The sequence below is a fragment of the Pleurodeles waltl genome, chromosome 12, assembly GCF_031143425.1.
Source record: "Pleurodeles waltl isolate 20211129_DDA chromosome 12, aPleWal1.hap1.20221129, whole genome shotgun sequence".
Classification (NCBI taxonomy): domain Eukaryota; kingdom Metazoa; phylum Chordata; class Amphibia; order Caudata; family Salamandridae; genus Pleurodeles; species Pleurodeles waltl.
The window spans coordinates 668528176-668548813 of NC_090451.1; the positions used below are offsets into that span (position 1 = coordinate 668528176).

A 20638-nucleotide genomic window follows, 5' to 3' on the forward strand; every position below is an offset into this window, starting at 1 on the left:
CACTTTTGGCGGCAAGACCGGAGAAAATAATGAGAATAACAAGGAGGAGTCACTGGCCAGTCAGGACAGCCCCTAAGGTGTCCTGAGCTGAGGTGACTCTAACTTTTAGAAATCCTCCATCTTGCAGATGGAGGATTCCCCCAATAGGGTTAGGATTGTGACCCCCTCCCCTTGGGAGGAGGCACAAAGAGGGTGTACCCACCCTAAGGGCTAGTAGCCATTGGCTACTAACCCCCCAGACCTAAACACGCCCTTAAATTTAGTATTTAAGGGCTACCCTGAACCCTAGAAAATTAGATTCCTGCAAACTACAAGAAGAAGGACTGCCTAGCTGAAAACCCCTGCAGAGGAAGACCAGAAGACGACAACTGCCTTGGCTCCAGAAACTCACCGACCTGTCTCCTGCCTTCCAAAGAACTCTGCTCCAGCGACGCCTTCCAAGGGACCAGTGACCTCTGAATCCTCTGAGGACTGCCCTGCTTCGAAAAGGACAAGAAACTCCCGAGGACAGCGGACCTGCTCCAAAAAGACTGCAACTTTGTTTCAAGGAGCAGCTTTAAAGACCCTGCAATCTCCCCGCAAGAAGCGTGAGACTTGCAACACTGCACCCGGCGACCCCGACTCGGCTGGTGGAGAACCAACACCTCAGGGAGGACCCCCGGACTACTCTACGACTGTGAGTACCAAAACCTGTCCCCCCTGAGCCCCCACAGCGCCGCCTGCAGAGGGAATCCCGAGGCTTCCCCTGACCGCGACTCTCTGAAACCTAAGTCCCGACGCCTGGAAGAGACCCTGCACCCGCAGCCCCCAGGACCTGACGGACCGGACTTTCACTGGAGAAGTGACCCCCAGGAGTCCCTCTCCCTTGCCCAAGTGGAGGTTTCCCCGAGGAAGCCCCCCCTTGCCTGCCTGCAGCGCTGAAGAGATCTGTTGATCTCTCATAGACTAACATTGCAAACCCGACGCTTGTTTCTACACTGCACCCGGCCGCCCCCGCGCTGCTGAGGGTGAAATTTCTGTGTGGGCTTGTGTCCCCCCTGGTGCCCTACAAAACCCCCCTGGTCTGCCCTCCGAAGACGCGGGTACTTACCTGCAAGCAGACCGGAACCGGGGCACCCCCTTCTCTCCATTCTAGCCTATGCGTTTTGGGGCACCACTTTGAACTCTGCACCTGACCGGCCCTGAGCTGCTGGTGTGGTGACTTTGGGGTTGCTCTGAACCCCCAACGGTGGGCTACCTTGGACCAAGAACTGAACCCTGTAAGTGTCTTACTTACCTGGTAAAACTAACAAAAACTTACCTCCCCCAGGAACTGTGAAAATTGCACTAAGTGTCCACTTTTGAAATAGCTATTTGTCAATAACTTGAAAAGTATACATGCAATTGAAATGATTCAAGGTTCCTAATGTACTTACCTGCAATACCTTTCAAACAAGATATTACATGTTAAATTTGAACCTGTGGTTCGTAAAATAAACTAAGAAAAGATATTTTTCTATAACAAAACCTATTGGCTGGATTTGTCTCTGAGTGTGTGTACCTCATTTATTGTCTATGTGTATGTACAACAAATGCTTAACACTACTCCTTGGATAAGCCTACTGCTCGACCACACTACCACAAAATAGAGCATTAGTATTATCTCTTTTTACCACTATTTTACCTCTAAGGGGAACCCTTGGACTCTGTGCATGCTATTCCTTACTTTGAAATAGCACATACAGAGCCAACTTCCTACATCCATACATGTCATATAATGCACCCCTCTGAGGACTGTAAGGCCTGCTGTAGGGGTGACTTAAAAATAATACATGCAGTGTTTAGGGGACATGGCACCCAGGCTGTGTGCCCTGTCTCGTTTTCACTTTTGGGAGCAGCTTGTCACGCAGCCTGCTTTGGCAGTCTTCATGAGTTTGGTGCTGGGTCCCTTAGAGTGGCACAAGTTGTGCTGCAGCACTTTAGGGCCCTCTTCAGTACCCATGCCCTAGGTACCAAGGGTACCATTTAAAGGGCCTGGCCTCTTGGGGATCAAGTGAACAGATGTCTTGTTTTGGGGAAAAGAACCCTGGCACTGAGGACCTGGTTGGCAAGAACCAAGTGCACTTCAAAGTTGCATAAAAAACAAGACAAAAAGTGTGCGGTATTGCAACCAGAACCCCGCTTCCTACAGTGGCAAGAGCAAAGGCAAATTGAGTGCAGTAGAAACCAAGAACTGAATCCAGAATAGAGCAGTTTTGGTGAGAGCACCCAATGCCAATTCTGTATGAGTTGATGGTTGTTTAATTATCCCATTATTTGAATTCCTGAAAAGGAGCATGCATTCCATGGTAAGCATAGTGAGGTTACTGTGTAATAAGGTAAGTGTTCAAAGTGAAGATTGCGCAATAAAGATTATTGCGGATTAAATATAAAGGGGCAAAATTAAAAAAATAAATAAAATCATACTCCTTTTGACATGTTTTAGTGCATGATAATTGTGCTCCCTGTCTAGATATCTACCACTCCCAAATCTTCGAGTTAGCTATGACTGTTCGACTTTGCTATCCTCTAGCTTGCACTACATCCTGGTATTTGCACTTCCACCGACAGTGACGACAATTTCTACATCGATTGCCTAACTGCACTTATTTCACACAGGCTTCGGAGAACAAGCTTGCTACTAACAAACCAACATCATGTGTAGAAATTGTGAAACACATCTCAGAAAGAACTGCAATGTTTTTTGGTGTTCCTATGACTCCATCTTAACCCTTACCATTTCCAGCCGGTACACTGGGCCACTAAGTCGATTGTTTGAAAATAGAGGAGTTTCAACACATAAATATGCAGAAGGCTCAAAATATCTACCGGAAAACATCAACAAACAAGGACATCTTTTTCAACATTAACCTTGAGAGATCTCACCTGTTGTCACTCAGACGTAGATCATTCTACTATGCATCTACAGGAAGTTCACGTGCTTTTTGTCACGGGGTTATAGAGGGTCTCGGAGGCAGAGGAAAGTGAGGCTCTTTCTTGGTTCCCCCAAAAAATGAGGTGCTTGGGCTGATTTTACAGTTGAATTCCTTCCTATGGAAGAACAAAATCATGATACTGACTTTGACAGAGGCTCTTTCTGATTGGATGATGTCCTTGGAGTTGAAGGACATGAACTTTCATAAGTCCTTACTCCATTCCCACAGACATTACCTTCGGTTTGTGGAAGATTTGGAGCATTTCCAGTTTGCCATTCTACCATTGGGCTACACTTCTGCCCCTCAGATGTTTATGAAGGTGATTGCAGTAGTTGTGACCCCATCTTCACAGGTTGTGGATACTTGCATTCCCATACTTTGACGGCTGGTTGCAGAAGGCATGCTTGCCACTGTCTGTTGCAGGCCACTTCCAGAAGGCAGTAATTCTTTAGCCATACCCGGGGTTTTACATCAACGAACCAAAGTCCCTCCTGTTGCATGTGCAGAATATTCACTGCATTGTTGCCATCCTGGACACAGTGGCAATCAAGGCTTTTCCACTGCTGAAGAGTGTCTTGTTCATTCTGGGTGTGATCCTGATATTTCATCTCAATCCTGTGTTACAGCTAAGGTAGGTCAGACTTCTTTGTCTCCTACCTCATGCATTCAATTGGTCTAACGTGCCCACTTTCACATGCAGGCCATGCAGGGAAACTGCTTTCTCCAAAAGGTTCATCATGGGGTTGTTTTCTGGCGGGTGTCATTCTTCTTACTCCACCCAGAACTTACACTTGTTAGAAATGCATTGTTTCAGGATTGGAGAGGCGATCTGGGAGAAGTGGAGATCAGGGGCAGAACCTCCAAATCAGCTTCCTGGACCACAACACCAGTAATTGACACTGAAGGCTGTCATCCAGTCAAGGGGAGGCTGGTTCAGGTCTTGACAAATAACTTGACCACCATGTTGTACTGCAAAAAAAAGGGCGGTGTGGGTTGCTGGACCTTTTAGCAGAAGACACTGCGCCCATGTAATTGCCTTAACCTGCCGTAATCTCTCTTGGAGCCAATCATTTAGTGGGATCAGTAAATGCTAGGATGGATGAGTTGAGAAGATGTTGGCTGGTAGACCACAAATGTCATCTATATCCAAAGGGGGTTCATGGCATCTTCACCCAGTGCGGCCTGCCTCAGTTAGATATTTTCGCTACCATCAATGTCATGGTTAATGCCTGCTGCAGTTTCCACTAGAAGGGTCTCTGGAAGATGGTTATTTCTGCATTGTGGCATAAGTCTCCTGAATGTCTGTTCGCCACTTTGTTTCCTCCCCCCAAGTTCTGAAGATCATCCGAGGAAGACCAGACTAACATAATCCAGATGGCCCTGGTTTGGGCCACGAGGATGTGGTAACCTGATCTGTTGTGCCTGAGCATTGTCCCTCCGATCAATCTCTACGACCTACATCTCCATCCTAGCTGTGTAATGGTGACCACTGAGCTTTTGTGCTTTCCTGCTGAAGGAGTGGATGTTATTTTCGCATCTAGGCACAAATCTACCAATGTAAACATTCTGCTTATTGGGCGATCGTTGTGGCCAGGTGTTAGGACCATCAAGGTGATCATCTGTAGACTTTTATCAGATATTATGTTGTTTTTACTCTTCAAGGTGTACTCTCTATAAGGGCACGTCTACATATTCCTTGCACCAGATTTCATTACTTGTTATTGTGACCTTATTTGATGGTCCTTCCATTCCTGATGTGCAGTCCTTTCAAACCAATGAACAGCTGTTCTCTTTGACTGCTGTCAGAAGCGTTTCTTATTGCAAAAACTTCTATGAGCTGTGTCAGGGCCTGTCAGTGCAACCCCATACACCACCTTCTCCTCTGACAAATTGGCAAAGCAGCCTAGTGCTTCATTTCTTCTGAAAGTCATGACACTCGTCCTTGTGGTTGGTCCATTACCCTCCCTTTTTTTTCTCACCGTCCTTCTAAATTGGTGAGGCTTCACTGAGTATGGAGTTGACGACTAGATTCTGGTGGCCTTTGCAGGTGCTAAGAAGGGCGAACAGGGCAGAAGCTAAGCCTGTCTAGGTTGTTCGTCCTGTGCATAAAAATGTGCTAGGCACTGGCAGGGGTGTTCCACTACTGAATTTCTGCCAGGATGCTACATCCGCGGCCATGTCTGCATTCAGTAAGCTTTAATGGCTCGACCTTCAGGTCGGACTAGAGAGCAATTGAACCTGTCTAGTCCTTGCTCATCTCTGCCAAAAAGCCCACCATTTTGGTACTTTCAGTGAAACTGCAGTTTGGTCGCACTGTTTCTGTAAAACGAAAACATGATGACCCTGCACACTGGAAATTTTCTCAGAGTGATTGATGGACATTTGTATATTTTTCTAGTTGATGAATATCAGGGTTATCATATCATTGGCAATCAGGGAAATAGTATCAGAAGGCGTTTTATAAATCTGCGGTATTTCCAATTCTACAACGCTGGAACCCTGAGGCTGATGGGCTGGTGGCAATGGGTGTGCCAGATCAGAGGGCCTATGATCCGCTCTCAGAAACCAGGTGGTTCCGTCCACAACTATGAGGCTGAGGACCCACAACTGTGGCAGAATAGGGAAACTGCATATGTTCTGTGACACCCACTCTCTAATTGACTCTCTTAGGCCCGCTTTACAAGGATCTTGGTGTTTTCTGAATTAGAAGTTTTGTTGGAAAACCGCAGGTCTGGGGTGTTTCCCCAGGACGTTTCACCCCGCTGCATCAGGCACAGTTGCAATATTCACAGTCAGCACAGCATATTTAAATCCCACATAGATTTGGTAGTCCTGTGAGGTGCTCCAAAGCCCTCACTTGCCTGAGTCAAATCAATACTTTACTAAAGGATCTGACATGGTGACCACATCACCCAGATTCTACATGCTTTTTGCTGGCGAGCAATAATGGCGAGGATTTTTAAAACATTATGCCGCTTGGTTTATAAAACTATACCCTGGATTAATACCACTCATTTATCAGAATGTGTACTCCAAATCTCAGAAGGCAGGCGTCCCTATAGATGGTGGTACCAAGATTTAAAACCTTACTTTCCCAGAAGCATTATTTTTACTGGTCCCAGAACTACATCTGGAGCGATCTTTATTTTGACATCAAAATAAAACCCTCTCTTCTCACTTTCAGAAAACACCCTTTAAGTCACGTTTCCCCGTTTTACGGAACTGATGCTATGTCTCTTTCCTAGTTGTTGTGTAGACCTACTGTTACAAAAGTTCACTGCTTAGCGTTGCTTTTCTGACGTTTTATGGCCAGTTTTTTTTTTTTTAAACATTTTTCTGTAAAACAACAATTTTACTTTGCCTTATGCTTGGAACTTTTCCCTTGCGCAGAGATGTGATTTCAATGAGTTAGATGTAAATTGCAATAGTACTGTGGTGCAGGAGCACTATATAAAACTTCAAATAAATAAATTACCTTGTCAAACTGCTCTCTAAACCGATATAATATACCTGTGAATTTTCACCAAATACCTGACCCCAATGGAAGCTGTTTTGTGAAGCAGTATTTACACAACAGACTTATAAGAGTATTTTGAAGACATCGGAAAGAGAACTTGCTTCATGGCATGGTCACCGACATTCCTAATAAAGAAAAGGAAGTTATGCTTGGTACTAGCTTAAAGTCACTGGGGGTTCACTTGAACAGTGTATATCGAAAAAGGAGAGGGCATGGGCTGTGGTACATATGTTCAGAGCTTAAGACAAAATCAGTGTGATCCATGTGAAAATACAATTTTTTTCTACGGCCAAAGTGGTAAGTGAAAGGGAATTTGTGTATAAATCGCAGAATTCTTTTGTAACATGGCAGTTAACCCTCTATTTGATTTAATGATCGTTTTTAAATTATTTGTTCAGCTGATAAAAACCCTTTTCAAGTGCTTACTTAGTTTGCTGCTTTAGTATCGTTTTTGTAATAGGGAAAAATACAGGATTTTACTGCCTTCCCCCCATTTTTAGGTCGAGCCTACTGGACAGCACAAGCTGTCAGATTGGAACAGACATATTGTCCGCCTACCAAGAACTTACAGGGGCTAAAGCCCACCCATTGCTTACAATTGACTCGCTTTACTGTCACTCATATTTGCTTGCTTCTTATTAGGTGGTTTGCCTTGTCCTTCTTGTCCCTTGGAGCATATCCTATCTAATTCTGTCCTTCCACTCGTCCCTCCCCCTACATTGTGCACTTTCTTTCACCAATGTGCTTCTCCCTGCTACCCCTATGCTTGTGTTGGGCTTTCCCTTGTGTGCTTGTCCCTTCACTACTGCATTGTGTTCTCCCTTGTATGCTTCTTAACACAGCCCACCCACTGTGATGATTCCTTTCTTCCCTCTCTGCGTTGCTTCCACCAATACGCTCCTTCACCAGCTTTTTTATTACCCTCCCACCTCTTGCAGTCCTTCAAAAAGTGTATTTATTTTACAGCACCGGGGAGCTCTTATTTGCTAATGGGACACTCCTCTTTGACAAATATATTTTAGCACCACTGAAGGTTTATTACTTTATTACCTGATCTAAGTGGCGCCTGCCATGTCGGCTCAGTAAATACCAATATAAAATAAAAGGGCCACTACGTCATTGCAGGGATGACACAGCACATCAGTATGCCTTTTTTAAATGTGGTTTCTAATCTAGCACCGATTTTCTTTGTCATCGGCCCGTGTGCCCCATGTTGTAGAGCGAGTCCGTTTTTTTCTTTATCTTTTTCGATGCTTCGTTGCCATGAAAGTAAGGAATAAGGTACCTGTAATTGCTGCAGCCTAGTGTGCTTAATGTTTTCCCTTTATGAAAGTCAATGCTGCCATTTAAATAAGGCTGCATTTATGTCTCGTGCACCTGAATAAGACAACCTTATAAAATATTTGTCAGTTCCATGCAGGACTATGTGAATATGTTTTCAGTACCACTGTTCATAATGCTTCATCATTTCTGGGTCTCAGAGGTTGTTGTCCGTATGCCTTTGCATAGAACTTGTATTGGATAGCTTATGGACCTTTATTATTTGTATTTAAACAGTATATTGGCCATTTGATAATGGTTTGCCCCAGCTGAGTTTGTATGACTGCAAAGTGCAGCCGATTTCATTTGATTGGTTGCATGTCAATTCTCCAGGTGTGCTTTATTCCAAAGAATGCTGTCCGGGTTCAATTACATAAGTAAAAGATTAAGACTTCATTTTTCCCATGTTATATTTTGTATATGTTATTAATGAATGCTTACATTTGGCAAATAGTAAACAGATCTCTCTCTAGTGCCCACTTGTACTGTAGTTATTAACCGTCTTTCCTTTCACTAACTAGGACATATTCATTTACTGCATTTTGATGTCTCATTTTTTTATTCTAAAGAGCATCATCTAAGTCTCGCAACGCTATTATTTTCATGTGTCTCTGACAATGTTGCTCCTAACAGGACTGATGATGTTTCGGTGCGTCGATTGCAAATGGACCACCAAACTTACAAAATGGCTGAAAGTTTGCAAGATGGCTCCACGAGTTCAACCATAACTGCATATATCTGATTTTGCTCGACTTAAAATCGTGCAAGGCCAGGTCAGACGTCCTTCTAATGTTGTAAATTCCGTTCAGTTACATTTAATAGTAATACCGCATTGGCAAAGTCAATACATCAGCACTCACCTGTGCGAGGCGAGACCCAAGGGCTCTCCTAATGTCTGGGTACTGGCATGGACTTAAAAATACAGGCTAGGCAGGTAAAAAACGTCTGGTAGCCAACCCTTAAAGTTCTTGTTGTAACATTTCTCACCAGGTGTGACATTAAGTCTACTATGAGTAGCAGCTCAATCAATTCCAAGAATGAGAGTCTCACTTGCAGTGAAGGAGACTAGAAGTTTCAGCAGTGTATCTAGTCTTCCAGTTTCCAATTTGTGGGGCAATGTTCCTAATCTAGGTTTTAATGGAAACATTGCATTTACAGCCTTTTTAGGTTTTGCCTGCCGACAGTGCATACGCTGTCACTGTTAGATATATTGTGTACTATAAGAGTCTCTGAGCCCACCCATTGCGTACCATTTGTTAGCTTCATTGTCACTCACTCTTACTTAATGCCTCCTAATTAGCCAGCGCTTGCTGATGTCACCTGCTGTCCTTTGATTTGGACACAGACTAAGTACTGATTGATTTACTTTAGTGTCCCTGTACTGTCAAACAAAGCTCTCTGTATTTCAGGTATTTTTTATGCTTTCCCACATGTTGCTTCTTGACCTTCCACCATCCACTTCTGTCTGTGTTGCTTTTTATTATTATTATTTTTTTTTATTCTCCTACCCTCCTGTGGTCTGTATTGCCCCTACACAAAAAAATAATGCTATGAAGCAGCCACCACTGACTGTATCAATATGTCTTTTTTTTTTTTTAACCATTCCCTTTCTGCCTCACATTGTCCATACTTCCCTCCAACACATCCCACCCCGATAAAAATGGTGCATCAATAAAGCTTCTCTACTCACAATTATGTAGGTATCTATGTGTGAATCCAACCCACCTCAATGCAATCCACCCCTCCAGTCCATCCCACCTAATCCTATTTCAGTCCATCCCACTCCAGTTCACCCCACTTTACCCCAATCCACCCCATCCCGGTTTAGTCCACTGTACTCCAATCCAATCCACCCAGCCTACCCCATTCCACTCCACTACAATCCTCCAAAATCCAATCTACACAATCCATTCAAGTTCAGTCCACCCCAATCTGACACACCCCACCCAACCCCAGTCCACCCCACTCCAATCCATCCCTCTGCAGCCCACCACACCCCAATCCAACCCACTCCAATCCACCCCACCCTCTCCAATCCACCCCACTACTCTAATCCATCCACTCTATTTCAAATCAATCCAGTCCACCCCACTCCATTCCAATGAATCCAATCCAGGCCAATCTAAGCCACCCCAATTCAGTCCAACCCAACCCACCCCACCCCAACTCAATCAATCAAATCCACCCCACTTGAATCCACCTCCCCCAATTTCAGTCCACCCCACTCTAATCCAAAACACGGCGCCAAACCAATAGCTTTTGTAAAGGCAAGACCATTTGGCTTTGCCAGTGCTTGTTCGGACTTTACTTTCAGTCATGCTGATATACATACAGCATGGCTAAAAGACATTGGAAAAGCCAATCGATTTTGTATAGGCGAGCGCTATTGGGTTTGGCAGTGCTTATATGGAGAAACTGAGATACAAGGCAAGCTATATTCGATAGAGTATACTTATTGCGTCTATAAAATTAGATTAATCTCTTTCTCTACAAATGACCTGATATTTATATATTTACCTAGAGTGCCAACAGAGAGGAAGTTTATATGGGCATTTCTGTTGTCATCCATATAACTCTCTTTGAAAGATCTCTGTAAAGAAGCATTAAATATATTTGAAAAGATCGTTTCCCGAAAAGTGCAGGATATATGAGTTAAATGTGTACGAGCCCCTGCTTACGGTAGTCTTATAAAGCAATACACATTTTTTTTTAACTCTCCTCTGTAGCAGAACCAATCAACATCTCAAGATGTCTGTGTGCGACTCAGTCCATTATTGTCCATTTGCTCCGTCTGTTCTCAGTCGCCTCTTCAATTGGTCTGCATTATAATCTTGGTCCTTTTATTAATGACACCCTTTAGCTCCGCCACACTCCAGTTGAAGCCAATCCTGCCGCACCTTTTGCTGCCAGTCACCGCTCTGCGGGACTGTTATTGGTTGAGTTGACCCCGTAAAGCGGATCTGATCCGACTACGGGCCACGGATTGGAAAAGGGACCTGTCAGTTCAGGGTGGGGTGTACGGCTCCTCCTCCCAGAGATGCTTTGGTTCTGTTCAGTCCGCCATCTTTGTTCCGGTGGCAGGGGGACAAGAACCGACTGCTTTGGATTGGGAGGTGGATCTTGTATCTCGTCCGGTGATGGCGGCCGCTACCGGTAAGGAGGAAAGGTGGATTTGAGACAGTGTAATGGTCAGGGGGACTAAGGCTATAGTAAGGAAGGGTGGTATAGTAATACAGAAAGCGATGGGCAGGGAGTAAGTGGGTTACGGTTTTGATAATGATGTAAGCTCCCGCAGCTGGGGCAGTGGCATGGGACTGGAGATGGGCTTGGAGCTGAAGGAAGGGGTTGGTAGTGCCGAGGAGCAATGTTTGGGTGCCACGGGGCACATTTAAGGGCAAAGGCTACGGGACGTATGCTGCGCACCCTTGTACAGGCACCCAACTGTAGCGCCTAGCTGTAGGGAACGACGGGGCTGTGTGTGGCGCACGGGCACATTTATAGTGCCTGAAATCTAGAGTTGTAGCGCCCAGATAAACAGAGCAGCTGTGCGTTAGAAAAAAGTAAAACTCCCGAGACCGTGTTGACATGGAAACTGCAGGGTTTGCAGAACCGCGATACGTCATAAAGTTGAGTCCGGGACCCAAGAAATGCAGACCTAGTTTGAAGAGCCATTGTGTCTTTGCCCTCAAGTTTCCCAGTGCCACACCGGAGTAGATCTTCCATTCCACATGTTTCCATCTGCATTCTGGGATTTGTAGTCGTTTTCTCCTTATTATAATACCAGGGGAAAGAACCACAACGTTCAAAAGGGAAAAACCGGCAGCGTTTTATTGATTGAGCTACGGAGAATTTTCTTTGCTACAAGGAATGCAAAGCAGTGCGATTTGGAAAGGCCCTAAACATGACATCTAAAGACGAATTAATGCACGATTTATAACTAATGTAGGATTGCATTGACTTCATGTAGGTATACTGACACTTCAATAATTGTAGGTGGTGCTGAAAGACTACCAGGTTAAGGGAGAAGTGAATAACTGTGCTTTAATTGTTTTTTTTTCTGAATGCAAGCTAAGCGTTGATTCTTAAGGGAAATATGAATGCATATATACCCAGTGTGCTGTCCATTACTAAGTTAATGTCTTCCACCAAGACCTTTGCATCTGGGATTTGCATAATGTTGGAGATTGCTTACTTCAGAATCTTCTGCTCACCTTCATTTTGGGCATAGATGGGGGTCATCTTCAATATGTAGTTGGTAAGTGTGGTTCTAAGTGCCCCTGTCAACTCCTTCGACCCCCATGACTACTTCTGTGAAGGTTTTAGATATGACAGGATAACAACCGCACCCATTTTCTTTGGTTCCAAGACTAAAATTGTCTCTGAACTATCTGTACATTAGAAGGGGCAAATCTTTCTTGAGCAGCCATGTTGCCTGTATCGGGCAAATGCCACTGTTACAAAACGAAGAGAGGACTGACCACCTCTTTGCAGTTGTATTTAGGCTCCCACATTCCAAGTTATTTTAATCCAATCTGAAGGTCTATGTTAGGTCTGTCCGTGCTGCTGGATTATTCTTGCTCATCTCTATTTGTTACTGGTTTGAAGCAGTTTCCAGTAGAATGCCGTGTCCAGTTGTTTCTATAGAACTTGATAACGTTATGATCCCATAAGGGATAAGCTGGGTACTTCAGTTGCTTAAGTTTCTTACTGTTTGACAGCTCCTAATGAGTCATCCTCACTTGTGTAGTTGGATCGCCCATGTCTACCTTGGTCACTCCTTCCCCTTAACCGTATGATTACCTTTCATCAGCCCACTCCATTTGCCATCCTGATATGCCAGTCCATAGCTGATCTCCATAGTGCAACCGTCATTGCTCCATCAGTGCTTGTCTTTCCACCCTAAGCTATGCAGTGATCGCTCTTCTCACTTGTTCCATTATCACTGCAGAGGGTTTTGTCACCACGCTTGCTAGACACCTTTCTCCGTTTTCTTGTCCTTGCTGGCCTGTTGCTTGCTATCTGGTTAGCCTTGGTCGGACTTTATTTCTTGTTGTGGCCTACCCGCCTAAAGCTCTGAATATGTTGAGCATGGCCAGGTATGATACAACCCACTTGAAGATGATGTGAAAAGGAGGTCCTCACTGGTACTTCACTCCTTTGTTCCCCCAGAAAATCTGTCACTTGACAAAATGTTTGGCATCACTGAAGCTTTATTGTTGACAAATTCTGGAACATGCTCGGATGCTTCTCTCGAAGTTGATTGTGCTTGCTGCTGCCATAAAGTCTTGTTTCAATTAAAATGGTGTGCACACATCAGTGATCTGATTGTTCTCCCTGACCACGGACGTTGTGTTTGGGCGAGAACTACATCTTTATGTGGTTCAAGTGTTGAAAAAGATTATTTATGTATGCCTCAATATCTTCTTTTTAGGAGTCACAGAGCAATCTGAACCAGTTGTTGTGCCTCCTCAAGTTATTCTTAAGGTTCTGTAGGTGTCCTTACAGATTGATGTTTTGGTCTGCTTGTATCATTGTTTCTTGACACAGCGATTTGTGTTCCTCTTTGCTTCTCTGTTGTCTTTCTTAGTCGCATCTCTGTTTTCCTCCTCTGTCGCATCTTGCTTTAACTTGTGGAGTCGTTTCTTCAGTTAGCGAGTTAATGTTGTCTAGTAGACTGTGGAAAAGGTCTTTCTTGAATGCACACTTGCTAGGAGCTCCTGATTCTGATATCCTGAACTCGTGTCTCTTCCGGGGAAACACCAGGTGGTGGGGAGTTATTGATTAGTTTGACTTGCTCAGGATGTATGACTGCTGGGACACTGCTAGCCAGTATTTCTTTCAGGGTACTATACTGTTTACCTTGACTCAGTCATTTCTCTGTAAGCATTGCTTAAAAGGGATCTGGCATTTAGGAGTTGGACAGTGATAAAGAACCATGTTTGCTGTTCTGGTGGTTAGTGGCTTTCCTGAGCTGGGTAGCTGTTTCTCCTGGCTGGTAAACTGCCACCCTGGAAGGCTGATAAACTGTTATTCTATATACTGGATTCCTCTTAACTTTCGAGTCAGTTCCTGTCTCACCTGCAACTGTCTGCTGGTAAGTATGATATTAGGCAAGAAAAATGATGGGCTAGAATGTGGTGCTGAGTAATTAGAATATACTGAGAGTGGGCTCTGGGTCAGTCAGAACTTGTTTCAGTTAATAGGAGTATTTCTTTCTCATCTGATGCCATTGGCTGTTAGGATGTATTTTCTTGCCTCCAGGTACATTCTTTAGTTCAGCTGCTTTGAGGGACTAGCATACAAGTGTGGCCTCGCTGCCTGCTCCCACTGCCTTTTCCTGTGTCTCTCGCTTTGTTCCTCTAAGTACTCATTGTAACCCCTTTCCATCCTTCTTTCTGCTATGTGCTGCTTGTTCCCCGACCTGCAACCATCACATTCTTCCCATTGCCATGTGCTACTTGCTCCCTCCTCACCCCTGCTAGTCCTTCCATTCTTGTGGCTTCTCTTCCATGCTGTGTAGCTAAGACAAGGTATTTGTTTGGTTAATTGAAACAAAAGGTGAACTATACTGAAGACCATCTAGGCCCGTCAGTGTGGTCTACTTTTTGCAAATATGCCAACAGGAGGATGGGTGTCAAGGTAGCTATCCTTATCGGATTCCATTACTTCCTATGCTATAGTAGCTAAAGGACTATTGAAAGAGAATGGAATGTTAGTTGGGGGATGTAATCACCCCTTTGGGTAATAATTATAATTCTAGTCGGGATGAACCCTTAAAATCACTAAGTTAACCTGAGCTTAAACTCCTGATAACTATGGAAGAGCAGGTAGGCTTAACTTAGAGGCAATGTAGAAATGCAAAACAATAAAAAAAACAAAAAGAAATAGAAATGGATGGAGTAACATTTAATAAACAAAATGTTACCCAAAAGACAAAAATCCAGTAAGGTGTACAGGAGATATGATTTTTTCAGGTTTTAAGTAGAAATGGCACCAAGAAGCACAAACTGTCTCTGACAGTTAATGGTTGCGGAATCGACATACTTAGGCATAATTTAATGCTTACCTTGATGGAGCACATATTGGATACATCAACTAGGTTCTTCCTGGTCAAAGATTTTACCTTTTGACTTTGGTCCCAATCCACTGCTGAAGTACACTGCTACAGCCCCCCCACCCCCATGACTCCCAGAGAGACGCGCAGAGACTCACATGGTGGCAGGCAGAGTCCAGTCAGTGCAGTTGCCAGTGATCAGGTGGGCAGTTGAAGAGAAGGCCTCTTGTCCAAGAGCATTGGTGTCAACTTCTTTATCTTGGGTACAAGTGGGAGAGAAGGTTCAGTCCTTTAGGGCTGGTCTCAAACAGGATTCAGTTTTGTTCTGATCTTCCTCGGGCCCTGGAGCGTTCCCAAAGTGGGTGCCTGGAGGTGCCACTTTTATGCCTGGCATGAGCTAGTGGTTGCAAATGACCACGGGGAACACCCTGACCAATGGGATAGAGGTTAAAGGGGATGGATACCCCTGCCCACTTTGGCCATTTTCCCGATTGCTGTAGTCTTGAACCACACCGAACTTGGAATCTGAAGGCTGGGGTGTATTTTGGGCAGTTTTTATGGTAATCCTGGGGGTCCTCTCACATCTCAGAGATGGAAGTCTGGTAAAATCAAAGCTAACTCTTCAGTAACGGAGAGTGGATACACTTTGAAGTGTGTCCCATATGTTATATGGAAGCCTGTGAGACCTGTCTAACAGGCTGGAACACTGTAGTGTAAAAAGAGGCCCACTGTGTTTGGGGCCTGACTGGCTGGGAAGACAAAAAACAGACACTGCCAAATGTCAGCTTACAGTTGCATATGCCAGGTGTGGCCTCTTTGAAGTGCGCCCCAAGTCTCATATGAAAAGCCCCAGCAGACCTGTCTTTCCAGATGTAACATTCAAGCAGGCCTTGACACTTTAATGTTAGAAAGGATCATCCCAACCCCTTTACATATTACATCAGATTCTGAGAGTCATCTCTGCCCATTCAGGTCAGCGTATTGTTTTGTTCCTGGGAGCTAGTTCACACCTCATTCACTCCCATTTAAATGCTAATAATTAGCCAGCCCAAGTGGGACGAAACAAATCATATTTAGCTTCCAGGGGCTTCAAACAGGGCAAATGTAACTTTATAAAAGTACATTTTCTGCAACATTTAGAACAAGTTTGAATTAACCATTTATTTGGATTGTTAACAACTGTTTAAAAATAGTTTTCATTATTTTTCTAGCTACTCCGGTTTTACAGTTAAAGGATTAATATTGCATTCCTGTGTGTTCATATGGAACAACTAAACATGTTACATTGAAAATAGCTTTAAGGGTATTTTCACTGTAAGGGCATGTTTAATGTTAAACAGTCACATGTCTTTTTAAATACTATGCTCTCTGCCTTTATGGGCAATAAGGCCTACTTAGGGGTGACTTACAAATATTTAAAAGGATGATTTAGGATTGCAAAAGGTGTTATTTTGACAAGTCAAATTTTCAGTTAAAACTGTCACAGCAAGGCTACTGGTGGCATGCCTGCTGTCAAGTTTACTGCATCATTGTAATGGATGGCACAAGGGGTGCAGCAGTCTACTTGTGCCTTTACCTTACAGGCCCTGGATACACTGTAGTGTCACTTGCTATGGACTGGCTAGCAGTGGTGAAGTGCTCAGATTTGAGTAGCCAGCCCAAAAATTTGGGCGACCCAGCAGAAAGACCATATTTCCAATAACAATAATGAAGATTCACCTTGCCATGCAACTTTTGTATGACATAAAAGTGAGGCTTTATTGAATCAAAGACGTTTCAGTACTGTATGCCTTCCATTTCTTTGGCCCTAATGGACTTAGCTTGCATGCAACAGCACATTAATCACAGACCAAATGGTTGAGCCAGTATTACTTTTTTTTTTCTACCTGAGGGACATTAAGGAACACTTGCCTGTAACCAGATATAGAAATTGGTTCAACACGTTCCTAGGTTACAGCTCTCTTAAGAATTTTGGGATTTCTTCTAATTGCATTGTAACAATCTTGTAATAAAAGCTGAGTGCATTTAAACGTATCTCTTATCCTTTACTTTGTTCTTAAATTACTTTTTGTTTTTTTTTAACAAGGGAAAAAATATGCTGAAGATTGTTTTCCAGTGTTTCATTTAAGTATTTGTAAATAGCTTAAATGTATGGAAAAAGCATATAATCTTTTTGATGTCACCAGTTCTCCAAACCGGTTACTTTATCTCTACATCGTGCGCTTGTTATGGTCTGTGCAGATTTCTTGGCTCGTTAATGTGCTTAATTAAAATAAGTGTAGAGGAAATTAGCCTAAATTTCTCTGTCCTCATACAATTATTGTACAAAACAATGGAACTTTTTTGACCACGGCAGTGCTGTAGTTGAAAATGTCATACTTGTTGTATAACGCTTTATACAGTCATTCAGTGCTGTGAAGATACTAATGTATACATGAGAGGTTGAGTAGGGGACAGATGGTAGGACAGGAATTAATAGAGGGAATGGGGATTGCTGGCCTTCTTAAAGGGTAGCAAGATTGAGCCAGTGTGGGAGTAGCTGGTTTTGGGAATATGCTTGGTAGATAAGCAGGAACAAACAGATAGAAGGTTGAAGTAAGGAACGAACTGAGATGAATCTACAATGACAGAGTTAGAAATTATGAACAACCTTTGGGCAGGTAGGTGGAAAGTCCTGAAGATGTCACTATAGGCATAAGGCCACTTCCCTCACCCACTCCACAGTGTCTACAGACACACTTTGAATGAAAATTCTCCCTAAAAGTTGCTTGTGTGTCCATGTTGTAAGAATGTGTGCAAGCATGTCTGGAAGTATGCGTGTATGCCAGTGTGCGTGACTGGGTGTATGTGTGGTGCATATCTGCGGGTGTAGTGGGGTGGGGGTGGAGTGTGAGGATCGGAGGGGGTGGGAGGAGTTTGAATGGAGGTTGGGTGGGGGGTGTCAGGTGAGTGCTGGGGGGGAATGGGGGATCCACCTACCGGTGACAGGGAAGGAATTCCCTGTCACAGGTAGGGCCTACCTCAATGGTTTTCGTGGCATTGCTAACGCTGGGGGAACCATGGTGGTAGGTTGGCTCATAATGCCGCCTGCGGTACTATGCTGGCCGCCTGGCTTGGGATTGACATCTCCGGCCCAGCGGCTGATACCGCTATAGGGGTATGAGTGGAGAAGTAGCAGGTTGGCTGCAGCCATCCCACCATTCTCATAATGTGGCGGTATGTACCGCCAGCTTGTTGGCGGTACTACCGCCACATTTACATTACCCGCTGGGGTCATAATAACCCCCTATATGTATTAAGTATCAACGGAAAACATTTACATAGTCTGCGTTTACCCTGAAAATCCAGCATTTATCTAGGCCTTCTGGACCTACTCTGGACACCCCTGAATTAACATTTAAACACTGTATTTATTTAACACAGTTTACTATTTATTTCCTAAAACAACTGAACAAAAAACATTGGTATTAAACACGTCAGGAAAGAAGATATAATTCCAGTGACTAAACAGTTGCAAACCCAGCTTCTACTCCTATACAAAAAAACTTTTCTTGTAGATCAGGGATACTCAAAGTACGGCCCGCGGGCCTCATGCGGCCCCTCTGACCTTTACATGCGGCCCCTGAAGCACCAGGAGCCCTGGGCAGCTGTTTGCTGGATTCGGCACTAACACAAATATTAAATACTCACAAATCATTTATTTCAAACTTAATTGGTGTTAAAGAAAGGAAGTACCAAGGGATTCCTGCACTTAACTTTAGAAACGCCTTCATTTTTAAAGGCATCTTGCAGCATGTGTGTAAAACTAAGACAGTTTCTTCAAAATTAATTAAGTGTATTTAGTTAACATACAGAACCGTTTCACCTTAATACAATTTATTTAATCAATGCATTGAAATGTATTCCTTTTAAATTGATAGTTTTCAAACATAAATTTGGATACATTCATTATTTCCCTTACCCTGAGAACACCACCAATAGTAAATTAAAGAGGCAAGTCACTTGGTATGTGCACTTTATGGGTGGCCTGGGTTCCTATCATAAATGAACAACATTATAGTTTATTAAATCAAACATAGAACCAGGTTTTGTGCAGCGCACACCATGAATCATGTATTTTGAGGTCATCCTAAATGTGATAATGCAAAAAAAGGAGGGAAAGTGACACTAAACAATTGCCTAGGATTACACAATTTGGAAAAGCGGGGAAGCCGGGATTAATTCCAGGTTTTCTGGTTTCCCATTGTTTATTTCAGCCACTAGATGTATATCCTTTGCTTCCTCTACACCTACCTGGCCACCAATCCCCCTACTCACGACACCGCCGCCGACGCCCTGGCATCAATGCGGCCCCCTGGCACGTCACAGACCAAACATTTTGGCCCCTGGGAAAATGTTTGCGAGTACCCATGTTGTAGATCAATGGTTCCCAACCTTTTGATTTCTGTGGACCCCCACTTTAACATTAATGGAACCCAGGGACCCCCACTATATCATCATTGGAATCCGGGGACCCCCGCCAGAGTCATTACTGGAAGCTGGGGACCTAATTTGTTAATATTTGTTAATATTTTTTAATTTTCTAAGCAGTCGCGGACCCCCTGAGAAGGCTTTGCGGACCCCCAGGGGTCCTCGGACCACAGGTTGGGAACCACTGTTGTAGATTGTTTAATAGACTATACTGTTGTCATCTATTATGACAATATAGGCCATGGCGTGTGGCTTGATCTGCAAGCATGGCGGCCGTGCTCTGAAAGAGCTCTGCTGCTTGCCCTGTTTATCTGCCAACCATACTGATGGGAATCTGCCATCAACCTCGCTTATCAGATCCACCTCCCCTCCGCAGTGCCTTCTCCATCTCGCAACCCTGCCGGGTCATTATCAGGGATGGATGTTGCAGGGGAGGTACGCCAATGCTAATGAGGGCTGGGCCCTGTGGCGGAGCAGTGCCCCTCCAGGGACGTACCGGGGGAGTGGCCTCTGGGCACAGGAGACAAATGCGGAACTTGGAGTTCCAAGCTGCGAAGTGGGACTGAAGAAGTTAAGTCTGTAACAAGCTTGTCAATACAAGTTGGGTGGCCCTTGCTGAGCCTGAAACTCCGTAAGGTCTAGGGCACCACACATGGGCATCGGAGAGCGCAGCCAGGTGCCCAACATACTGCCCAAGGGGACCTGGAGGATTGTGTGCTGGAATAATGCTGAGGCATTGGCAAGTAGGAGCTCCCACCAAAATCTATGCAGCAGGCGCTGGAGGTGCTGTGCGGGCCCATCCCCCTCCCCTTTCCCTTCGTCTAACCTCACCATGTGGCCTACCAGTATCGGAGCTACATGTGGCTGGGCTGCATTAACCGTGAGGCACCACGCTTGCACTGCAAAGAACGGCAAGAACAAGTGAGGAAACGGTTTACTCGCTCCCTCAAGACTGTGAATACAGGTGAGCCCCATGTACATTGAATTACTATTGGCACTTGGCAGGGGCAGCTTTACATAGCCACAGAAACGTGTTTCCCTATACAATGGGATGTCATATGGCAACCTGGATATTAGCAAGCTGTTCTATGTAAGTGCCTAACGGACTTTGGGGATTTTAATAGAAACTTGCGTGCAAAGTTTACAGATTGCTTTTGCTTACACATCCCCAGACGGACGGCAGTCATAGTCGAATTCTCTGTAGCAGCTCACCCCACGATGTATCTGCCGTGAGTAGTAAGGCTAGATCGGAACTCCCCCTTCCACCTAACAAACGGGGCTGCTCATACTGCCGTGCATTGAGCAACTGGTGCAGTCAAGTGG

General features: G+C 44.4%; 1 protein-coding gene across 1 annotated transcript in view; it reads left to right on the plus strand.

The window, feature by feature from the left end:
- Positions 1-10716: 10716 nt before the first annotated feature.
- The window catches only part of ARNT (aryl hydrocarbon receptor nuclear translocator), a 128054-nt gene continuing 118132 nt past the window's right edge, over positions 10717-20638 (plus strand). Inside the window, exon 1 of the mRNA XM_069218534.1 lies at positions 10717-10944. Within this exon, the coding sequence (XP_069074635.1) occupies positions 10929-10944 (16 nt within the window). The 5' untranslated portion in view covers positions 10717-10928. The remainder of the gene's footprint in view (positions 10945-20638) is intronic.